Here is an 11943-nt window from a genome sequence, read left to right on the forward strand (position 1 = left end):
GAGATCCGCCTGCCTCTGCCTCCCAAGTGCTGGGATTAAAGGCGTGCGCCACCACCGCCCGGCTTCTGTCTTTTTCTTAATCTCTTCTTTATTTCAACCCATTGCAAATCTTGATCTATTTTTGGTTTTGGAAATTATAGATTCTCTAGTAGAGAAATGGCATATTTTGGTTTATGAATGTAATATTTTAAGATAAGAATTTGATTTTGAAAATCTTTGTGGAGCTATCTAAAGCAAAGATAAGCCACGATGCAGCTGCAGCTACACCATTTCCCCACTAGTTTTAATGATACTTTCCTGTTTAATTTCTTGTGCAAATACATTGACTGTAAATCTTCTATCCCTGGGTAGAAATGATCTGGCATCATTGCTAAAAAAGATGTCAAGACTTCTATCTAGGAGTTATGTTGTAGATTTGGGATTATAGTATTGAAGTTGGCCTCCCCAGAGTTGTATCCATTGATCTATGTATTGTTTCCAGTTGTGGTTTTCTTGATGAGAGATAAGAGCTCCATGAGTATAGAATGTATTAGGAATTATACTGGCCTAGTAAGCCGGTGGTAGTAGGGTTTCCTCTAAGACCCATGACCTCACTAGCCAATAGGTCATGTAGCCTCTTCTACTTTGATTATAATATATTATATATAATATAATACACAAAATATATTATTTTATTATGAATAATATATATATAATATATTTGATTATAATATTTATTATAATTCACCACAGAACTTTCTCTGGTGCCAAGAATGACCGTGAACTTCTGATTCTTCTGCCTTTACCCTCTCAGTGCTGGGATCACAGACATGCACTAGTATACCGAGTATGTTTGGTGCTGAGAGTCTAACCCAGGCTTTGTGTTTGATAGACAAGCACTTTTCCAAAATTTTAAGGAATGGGTAAGCAGTAAGGGAATGATGTAATTCAAGGTCATACCTAGTTTGTCCTCTTGGCAGCTCTAGGCTACAGTTACCCTTTACCTTTGTTGTTCTCCTCTGGCACCTGCATAACTTCTTTTATTCTACAATTATTAGCTAAATTGAATATTCTCTGTGGCTATGTACAATATTCAAAAATATCCTTAAGGTTCCTATAATTATTCCTGTTCTTCACAAGGACGTATTGGGTCATTGCTAAGCATGCTACTGAACTTCACATTCTGTTTTACTTCTGAAAGGCACTTTTAGATGTTGCACATGTATCCTAGATGCTTCTGTCAATCATTTTCCCTTCCTGTGTGCGGCCATCTTTTAGGATGCCCTCACTCCTTGAATTTCAATTATTGCCTCTTTAAAGACACATTTAGAACAAGTTATTATTGCTCTGCTTTTTGCATTATCAAGCATGCATCTCTTCTCTACTATGGTCTGACCTTATGTTTTAACTTTCTTTTTGATCTTTGTCTTTTAGATATTTATGGTCTTATCTTTCTAACATTTTGTTAATTGCCCTCCTCAGTCTTATTTCTCATTAATGTCTGTTTCTGCTTTTCTGGGCATCAGACCTTAGTCAAATTTGATTCGTGCTTTTCTTATCAATCCCTATTTTAACACAGAGACATCGCTACATACCAACTGTTCCATTATTGTGTCTCCTGCACCTTTCACCTCTGTCTGTATTTATTACTGTGGAAAGCCGTCTGGCTGTTCTCCCTGTCTGCCCTTTCCTCTCTTTCAGCTTGTTCTGACATTGCCATTTATATAAAAATCACTGCTATTAAGAAAGACAGTTCTGAGTGCTAATATTATTTAATCAATTCTTTTTTGCCTTCTAAGTGTTATAATCAGCACCATTTATTCCCCCTTTGAGATGTGATTATTATTAGTTTTGAGGTTAGAGATTGAAGTTCAGAGAGAGGTTGCACACCTACTAAGGTCACATATTTAGCAGGAGATAGAGCCAAGATTTATACTGAAGTTAGCTCACATTTTGAGTGCTGAGGGACATCATAATTTATGATTCACCATTACTAATAATCACTCGGTTAGAATGGCAGTCATAAACTTAGCTGATCTAGGCAAGTGGACAAGTGGTCACCTTATTGATACTATGCTATAGCTCCTTTGTAACGGTTATATTCACTTAGATGTATGGGGAGTGTTGAAGACTTGTCTTTTTTTTTGTCTTCTTTTGAAAGTAGTTTTCAAAAGATAACATACCAACATTTGGCTTCATTGTTACATTTTCAAATTTGTTTTTTTAAATCTCCCTTTTCTTAGCCTTTTGCTTTGCCATCTCCCTTTCTACCTCTAGAAACCTCTTTCCCATGTTGTCGCATGTATGCTATTAAACTCCACTGCGTCAAGACCTCATTTTCTTCTCTCAAGGCTCCCTTTCTGGTTTATGACGTATACCCACACTCATACCTACACGCAGACACAAACACAGACACACATGCATAACCCAACAGAACATTAAAGCTAGCATTTTCATATGAAAGATAACGTGCAGTGAATACTTTATCTTTCTAAGTCTAGGTTATCTTGCATAATATGATAATCTCCAAATTTAGTTATTTTTCTGCAAATTTTACTTTTCTTTATGACTCAATAAAACTACATTGTATATTTGTTCCACACTTTCATGACCTATTGATAAAAGTCAAGGCAGATTCTAGTATTTTCTTGCTATTATAAATATCAATAAGCATGGATATGCAAATTCCTTTGCAGTAGAGTCCTTTGGGCATATGTGTTGGTCGGTGTTCTATTGCTGTTAAGAGACGCCGTGACCATGACACAGAGGAAAACATTTAATGGAGTTCGTTGACAGTTTCAGAGGTTTAGTCCATTATCTTCATCACAGGGAGCATGGCAGCATGCAGACAGACATGGTACTTCTAAGTTCTACACCTAGATCCAAAGGTAGCAGGAAGAGAAAGAGATCTTGGACCTTGCTTGGACCCTTAAAGCCTCAAAGCCCACTTCTAGTGACACACTTCCTCTAACAAGGCTATTGCTCCTGTTTCAAATAGTGCTACTCCCTGGAGACAACTATTCTAATTATTAAGTGTATGGGACTGTTCTTATTCAAATTACCACAGCATATGCCCAGAAGTGGCATATCTGGGTCGTACTGCAGTTCTACTTTTAGGTTTTTGCAGTCTCCACACTAATTTCCATAGTGGGCACACAAGTTCACATTTCACCAGCAGTGAACAGGGCTACTTCTTTCTTCTCATCCTCACCACTATTTATAGTCTTTTGTTTTCTTGATGGTCGCCATTCTGACTAGGGCAAGGTGGAATCTTAAAGAAGCTTTATTTGAATTTGCCTGATGGATGAGGATGTTGAAAGCCTTTACAATATTTATTGCGTGGATCAGCAGGATGGTCTAACAGGCAAAGTGATTTCTATCAAGTTTGGTAATCACAGTTCAATCCCTGTGACCCACATGGTAGAAGAAGAGAAACAGTGCCTGAAAGTTGTCCTCTTCCCTCCACATTTTGGCTGTTCTAGGCATGTGTGCATGCATGCGTGTGCGTGTGTGTGTGTGCATGTGTCTCTGTGTGGTGCATGCACACAACAAATAAATGTGATTAAATACATTTGTAAACCATTTGTACTTCATATTTTGAGAACTATTTGTTAAATTTATCGAAACATTTATTAATTAAAAGTATTGATTTCTGTGTGTTTACTTATACAGCTCTTTGTAAATTCTATTTAGTAACATTCAGCTGTCTTAGCATCCTTGAACTCTGGCCATAGCTTCACTAATAGGCACGCCTGCCATTTGCTTGGGATATATACTTTACTATGTAAGGTGTGCAAATTTTTACTAAGGAAAGGTTGGGGTGGTTGCAGTAGTTGTCATAATTTTATTTTTATATCCTGCTGCTCAAGTTTGAAAGTAGCTATTTTATTGTTGTTCCTTTTTCTTTTATTATTTTTTTAAGGCAGTTCTCCAACTTTATTTGAGATTCAGTAGGTTAGTTCTCATCTACATTGACTGTTTGTAGATTTTTGAATGTGATAACAGGCATGTAAGTTACTAATGTGTAGAGTTTGTTTGGTGAGTCCTCATCCTCATTACATTTTCTGGACAAATGTACCTGGATACGGTGTGGAACATTCCTTATTCCTTTGACCCAGACGGCTTTATTGAGCCTGGTATCAATCTGCACATCTGGAGTCCTCATCTCCTTCATGGCAAATTTCCAGATTTCTTTGAGTGCCCTAGGGAGCACGCTTCTTGAAGCCCATGCCATGGATGTGCTTGTGAATGTTGATGGTGTATTCTTGGGTCACCACCTTGTTGATGGCAGAACGGCCCTTCTTCTTGCCACCCTTCTTTGTGGGAGCCATTCTGCCGGGCCCAAGCCTTTCTTTTATTATTTTAAAATTTTTATTGAGCTCTACATTTTTTTTCTGCTCCCCTCCTTGATTCTCCCTTCCCCTCCAATCCTCCCCCATGGTCCCCATGCTCCCAATTTACTTAGGAGATATTTATTGTTGTTCTTACATTGCTTGTGCTTAGAAAGGTGCTATGCCAGATATTCTATTGCATGCAATCTGATGTCTGAGCTTTAAAGTATGACACACATTTTTATTACTTTTACTTTGCATTCCAGACATACCAAAGGTTATATGAGTTCATGGAGAAGAAGAGATCAGAATCGGAGAGACTTAAGGCAGATCTGTCACTTCAGGTCATCATCTTACCTTCTATGAACTGAACAGCGTCTTCATGAGATGAGAATAGCTGGTAATTGTGTGAATCCCCAAGTTGTTGATACTGAAAATACTTAGAAATATTCGAAAGATGCTGTGGCATCACACCCAGAGATTCTGATTGCTGCCCCAGACTTTCTTTCTAAGACTCACTCTAGATATTTGTACAGAGCAATCAGGTTTGAAAAACAGAACGAGCGATAACCTCTCCAGATCCTTAGGGTCTAAGCTTCCCTGGCTTCCATGATGACTGGCTTTGATGTTTAAGGAGACAGAGCCTAGATATAGGATGGATGGTGAAGGCAGGGGTGTGAAGTTGGGTGTAGAAGACAAGAAAGACAAAGGCAAAGCAAAGAGGCAGTTGGGAGAAGTGCTCAGAGAGAATGGAGGAAGGCAGAGACAGTCGGAATATTGACTAGTTAGTAGTTTAGAAAGAGGCTGCTCTGGAGAACTGTCCTGCTATCCTCGGGAGTTTTTTTTTTGGGGAGGGGGCTATCATTAAACTTGCTTAAATGAGATGTCAGAAAGGGGAATTAGCATTCTTGTCGATTTCTGATAAGTATTAATTAATATTAATTCCTGGAATGAATTGACATCTGAATAAACCTTATATTTTAATATGCTAAAGTATAATAGCCCTGAAAAATTTTCTCAACTGTATTCACTTCTATTAAAAATCATTGGACATTATTTATCATTTTAAAAGACACTGCCTTATGAGTTTCAGTGGGTTCCATAAGGAAGTTGATCTAATGGTCAGAATAAGGACATTGAATTGGGCAGTCTGGATATAGTTGTGTACTTTGAAGCACACCATCTCTCTTGCAGAGGTCCAGACTTCAGCAGTGGAAGAAAGAGGTGTGATAAGGAATGAATAAATGATTTAAAAAATTTATTTCTTTCTATTATTTTGTGTTTATAATATAATCACACCATTTCTTCCCTTCCCTTTCCTCCCTCTAAACCCTCCATATACCCCTCCTTACTCAAATTCATGGCCTCTTTTTCATTAGATTTTGTTATACACACACACACATATATATGCATATATATTCCTAAATACACAAATACAAAATAGATATGCTTTTGAGTTTTTAGATCTTGGCAGCCCCATGAGTCAGTGTAAGGACACAGCATTAAGTACCTTACAGGGAATTTAAGAACTAGCTATTGTTGTTTTTACAATATTTTTTCTTGAATATTATTAGGTAACTATTAGCTGAAAGAAAAATTTTCTTCAAAAGCCAAATTGTCAGTTCTACAGAAAGCAAGTATTTTTGCTTCCTTTGGGAAAGTAACTCTGAGGAAATGATCCCGAGGGTGATTCAGTCTTCCTAATCAGTCCACTGAGATTGTGATCCAGAACGACTGTTTTTTCTCCTGTTACTGCAGGTCAGGACAGGAGCTGCCTCCTCCAGGAAGCTTCAGGAACTTTCTGATAAATTAACAGCTGAAAGTCAAGGGTTTCAGTACAAAGAGAGTTATAAGATGAATCCAAGATTCTGAGCTTTGGCCTGGGAAAGGAGATCTGGAGTTCTAAGCTGCTGTCTTCTATTCACCAGGGTTTTATCTCTCACACAACACCTCGGAGGAGAGAAACAGTAGCCAGAACATTCCTGCTGTGAGTAAAGGAAGGTCCATGCCTGTGTGATCCCGATCAGTCATGAAACACAGGTTATAAATGCAGGCTGTGGGTGGGACTGCTGTGGCTCCCCTTCGCTCTGAAGTCTGGAGGGTTTGTCACTTTGGGTATTTCATAGTTGCACTTATTCAATCTGTAAAAAGAAGATAATAATATGATCACATCTTCTCAGAGCTTCTAAGAAACCCCCAATTAAGTGTTAGTGTATAATGTTTTTATTCACCCTTCATGCACCTATGAGTTTGTGAGACACCCAATCAATGTCACACTTTTACAGTGCAGACTTGTCACAGCTTGGTGACATCTACCTCTCAAGACTCATCCAAGGGAGAGGCTCACATTTTAGCAACTTGTACAGAAGCAGGAGAGGATAGGACATAGAAAATGGACTGACTTTGAAGTCTGAAAGATACCCACTCTGTTCAGGATCCCTCTCTTGGGCACCACTTGCTCTGATCCTGGAGGCAAAGGATAGCCTTTTGCAGTAATCCGAAAGGTAGAGTTCACTGCTGGTTGTGGGAAATGGTAAAAACCAACCTTCCTTCCTTCCTTCCTTCTTTCCTTCCTTCCTTCCTTCCTTCCTTCCTTCCTTCCTTCCTTCCTTCCTTCCTTCCTTCCGTCCCTTCCTTCCTCCCTCCCTTCTTCCCACCCTCCGTTCCCCCTTCCAAAACAGGATAGATTTGTGAGGATAGTGATGATGTTTCTTTGCCTTCATTGGTCCTGTTCTCTGTCACACAGGGATTCCTCCTGAAAAGAATGACTGCCAAGAATTCCTCTGTGACAGAGTTCATCCTTGCAGGCCTGACAGACCAGCCAGGACTTTGCATGCCCCTCTTCTTCCTGTTCCTGAGCTTCTACATGGTCACCATGGTGGGGAAACTGGGATTAATCTCCCTGATAGGGCTGAACCCTCACTTGCACACCCCCATGTACTTCTTTCTCTTCAATCTTTCCTTAATAGATTCCTGTTACTCCTCCACCATCATCCCCAAAATGCTGGTGAGTTTTATTTCAAAGAAGAACACCATCTCACATTCGGGATGTATGTCACAGCTGTTTTTCTTTTGTTTCTTTGTTGTCTCGGAGTCCTTCATTTTGTCAGCCATGGCATATGACCGTTATGTTGCCATCTGCAACCCCCTGATGTATACAGTCACCATGTCTCCACAGGTGTGTTTACTGCTTTTACTAGGTGTGTATGGGATGGGCTTTTCTGGAGGCATGGCCCATACAGGAAACATTTTGAATCTGACCTTCTGTGCTGACAACCTTGTCAATCACTTCATGTGTGATATCCTTCCCCTTCTGGAGCTGTCCTGCAATAGCACCTTCACAAATGAGCTGGTTGTCTTCATTGTGGTGGCCTTTGATATTGGCGTGCCCATTGTCAGCATCTTCATTTCTTATGCCCTCATCCTCTCTAGCATCCTTCGCATGCATTCCACAGAGGGCAGGTCCAAGGCCTTCAGCACCTGCAGCTCCCACATAATTGTAGTTTGTCTTTTCTTTGGTTCTGGGGCTTTCGCGTACCTCAAGCCACCTTCCATATTACCCCTTGACCAAGGAAAAGTGTCTTCTGTGTTCTAAACCATTGTAGTACCAATGTTGAACCCTCTGATCTATAGCTTGAGAAATAAGGATGTACAAGTTGCTCTGAGGAAAACCCTTTTCGGCAGAGTATTCTCTTAACAGAGGACCAGTGTCATGAGCTGCACTAGTGTGATATGTCAGTGAGTAATATTCATATGGAAAATCTGTGTTTGGATAAGAAGATACAGGTTGCAGTGAGGTATTCAAGGTCTAGATGTTTTTCTTCTTGCACAAGAAGAGTTTATGGCACTAGGGAGTGAACCTAGGTCTTTATGAATTCTGGGCAATTGCTCTACCACCCAACTACATTCAGTCCAGAAACAGTGTTTCAAATCATATTTAAGCAAGATTTTAACACAGTTCTATTCTTCCAATATTTCTTTAAATGAGAAAATGTACTTCTCTAGTGAAAATGCACAAATACATAATTAGGTGTTATTTTCTCTTTCACTTGTAAACTCTATTTTTCTGTAACTTGCAAATGTTAAAGAAAATAGCAACATTTCATGGTGTCAGCATAGTTAGTGTTCATAGCCTGTATCCCAACAGGCCAGGCTCTGTAACTTATCCAATTTTTAATTTTATGAACTTTTAAAAATAATAACAGACCATTTATTCTTGAATGGGCCTGATAAATTATTTAATCGAGTCTCATTTAACAGATATTAGAGACTTAGAAATTTGTTGTTATTCAAAGGTAACAAAATATTATCAAAATAAACTCATATCCAGAAAGTGTATTTCATGTCTTTTTATGATTTGTCTTTATGCTGAATTTTCTTGCCATATTGTTCCTCCTTCATGATTTTCTTTTGTTGATAATAATTTTAAAATTATCTCATTTAAATTAAATTATAATTATCTTTTCTCCATTCTCTTTTTTTTCTCAAGTTCCTTCCATGCACCCACTTACTCTTTCATGACCTGTTTTTCTTTAATTATTATATATTACTAAGTGTGAAAGATACAAGTTAATTAGTTTGTATAATATGCTCTGTTGGTATATGATGTATGATATTAGTGCTAACCCCTTGGTAAGATTTCCATTTAAAAACATGATAATACATTAAAATATGATTCAGCTTGCAATAATGTAATGTTGCTTCTTAAGAAGGCTATTTTTGGGATAGTGGATTGAGATGCTACCACTAGATACTACCACTAGTTTCTACTAGGTGCTCTTCTAGAGGACCTGCACATAGTCCTGAGCATCTAGATAAGGTGGTTTCCAACTAGGATCCAATACCTTCCTCTGACTTGCAAGTGCACATGCACACACACATCTCTCTCTCTCTCTCTCTCTCTCTCTCTCTCTCTCTCTCTCTCTCTCTCTCTCTCTCTCTCTCTCTCTCTCACACACACACACACACACACACATTAAAAAATCTTTAAAAATCAAGCAAATTTTCAATACTACATTTTAAATAAAATAAGAAAAATTTCCTTGTTTTTAGTCAAGTGACAATGGAAACATGACTGCATTATGTGTTTGTCATTGACTTAAGAGACAGGTCATGTGTAGAACGCAACAACTTCAGTCTCATGTGTTAGGATTCCTGGAGTCTTAATTGTTATAAAAACGCTGAAAACAAAGTAATATATATTTAAAAAAAATAAGCAGAATTTAAAGCTTTTTGAGTATGAACTTGAGTATTTGAGCTTTGATGGAGGAATCTGTGACTCATATAAACAACTGATTGGGAGTAGTGAGGGAACAATGAATAATTTGGAGGGACACAGTTATTTATCAAGAAAGAAAGCTGCTTATTAGAAGTATTTGCATTAGGTTTTAAGAACATGCTAACCCAATTAGTGTCTTAGCTATTCAGTTTAACATTTTATTCAACATTTTCATTAATATAGTAGAAAAACTTATGTGAACATCCAAATTATGAGCTAGCTAGAAATATGAATTAAAAATCAATGAACCTGTATGAAAAAATACTCAATAAAACACTCACAAATAAAATATAGGAACACATCAAATAGATCATCCATCACGATCAAGTGGGCTTTATCTCAGAGATACATGGATGGTTCAACATACACAAATCTGTTAATGTAATCAATCATACAAATGAAGAGAAAGAAAGATAAAAACACATGACTATCTCATTAAATGATGAAAAAAACTTTGACAAAACCCAACACCCCTTCCTAATAAAAGTCTTGGAGAGATCAGGGATACAAGGAACATACATAAGTATAATAAAAGCAATATACAGTAAGCCAGCAGCCAACATCAAATTCAATGGAGAGAAACTAAAAGTAATTTCATTAAAATAAGGAATAAGAGAAGCCTGTCCACTATCTATATGTCAACTCTCTATACTATTTAAAGATCAAGCTAGAGCAATAAGAAAACCAAAGGAGATCAAGGGGATACCAATTTGAAAAGAAGTCAATTCCTGGGACAGGTGGGAGAGCTGGCCCTGTGGTCATGTGAGCAGGAGAGCCAACTCTGTCAGCGCATGTGTGGATGAGCCAGACTGAAACTAAATATGAGAGAGCTGTCCCCACCTTTAATCTGGTGGACCAACCCTACAACTGCCAAGGTCCTAATGAGAGCCTGAAGGGTCTGGTCCTAAAACTCTCTTCAGAGTTCAGATTGGAAGATACAACAAGTGAAAAGAACCCCCTTTTTTTTGAGGGGGGTATCTGAGAGATAGCAAACTCTCTCACATGTACTTTTCTGAATCAGTCTCTTTATTCTTCTTTTGCCTCTATTCTAATTTTCTTGTCCTCTTTCTAACTATTAAAGCTTTGGCTAGCTTCTTCTCCTCTTAGCTTAAAAACTCATCTCTCCACAGGAGCTTTGAAGTGATAAAAATTAAAATAGTTACCTCTCATTGGTCAAAAACACATTCCTAGGGTAAGTGATGGGGAACTGAGCCATTGCCATGGTAGCACAAGGCTTCATGGTTACAGGAACAAGACAGTGACCAGACCAGGGCAGGGGTGGGGCACAGCAGCAAGTGACAAACTTTGACATGTAGGTCAATTGTTAGCAGACTGGCAAGCAAAGAATTGGCATGCTTTTTTTTAGGGTGCTTTGCGTAGCAACCTGGTTAGACATCTGTGACTTTGACCTTGTGCATAGCTGTAGTTTTTAAACTTATGATCCATTTACAAAAAGCCTTAAGTCTAGTTTGAACTTGCTTTGAGGTGAAATGGAGCTAATTGTGTACAGTTAGTCTGAACAAAAAAGGAACAAAGCAGGCTTTTAAGTGTCTAAGTACACAAGGGACAAATAGATCTAGTTATAAAGCATACATTCTATATATCAAAATTATATAACTAAATGAAAAGTCATCTTCCTGACTACACACAGATATACATGCAATCATTGAGATGAAATCATAAGACTACATATATACATCACAAGCAATTACACACCACAATACAGGTATAGGTGAGACACAAAGTTGCTTTAGAGAAAGTGAGCAACAATTGCTAGAGCCGATGGTCCTGCAGGCCTTGTCTGGACAGAAATAACCACCATCAGAGTCACTCTTTTGATGGGTTGACATCTGAATTATCAATTACCATTATTTCCATGACTTTCAACACAGGCCCAGGGTTATGACTTGTCCCATCCCAACATCCACCCCATCTATGATCTACTGACTCACAGACCCAAAGCTGCAGGATCCACAACACAGGACAACAACAGGCTATCCAGGAACAGTCCTAGAGTTCTAGTGAGGGCCCAGCATCAATAGTGTAATAGAAACTAGAGGCTTCAAACCAGACCAATGACTTTTTGCAATGAAGATTTGCAAGTAATAATATGTGGACAAAGGGGTCTGTGACATGACTCACCATGTCACACTACACCTTCCATAATTATATTTTTAATTTTTTTCTTTTTACATTTTTTACTTTTCTTCTCTTAAATTTTGTTTTATTTTGGGAGGTACAGGGGTGGAGAGTAGATGTGAAGGGATGGTGAAATGAATGGGCTCAAGATACATGATGTAAAAGACACTAGAATAAATAAATAAATAAGAAGTCAAACTATTGCTATTTACAGAT

General features: G+C 38.2%; 1 protein-coding gene and 1 pseudogene across 1 annotated transcript; one reads left to right on the plus strand and one right to left on the minus strand.

Moving 5' to 3' along the window:
- Positions 1–3934: 3934 nt before the first annotated feature.
- LOC126490640 (60S ribosomal protein L31-like) lies at positions 3935–4319 on the minus strand (annotated as a pseudogene).
- A 2755-nt stretch (positions 4320–7074) lies between these two features.
- LOC126490629 (olfactory receptor 8B12-like) lies at positions 7075–7905 on the plus strand. The gene has a single exon (XM_050125701.1). It carries the CDS (start codon positions 7075–7077, stop codon positions 7903–7905), a length of 831 nt encoding a protein of 276 aa, XP_049981658.1.
- Positions 7906–11943: the final 4038 nt, after the last annotated feature.

The sequence above is a fragment of the Alexandromys fortis genome, unplaced genomic scaffold (assembly GCF_014885135.2).
Source record: "Alexandromys fortis isolate MF-2015 unplaced genomic scaffold, M_Fortis_MF-2015_v1.1 scaffold_253, whole genome shotgun sequence".
NCBI lineage: Eukaryota > Metazoa > Chordata > Mammalia > Rodentia > Cricetidae > Alexandromys > Alexandromys fortis.

What these genes read in the sequence shown, in the direction of transcription:
- LOC126490629 (XM_050125701.1), top strand. Translation starts at nt 7,075, where the DNA reads ATGACTGCCAAGAATTCCTCTGTGACAGAGTTCATCCTTGCAGGCCTG.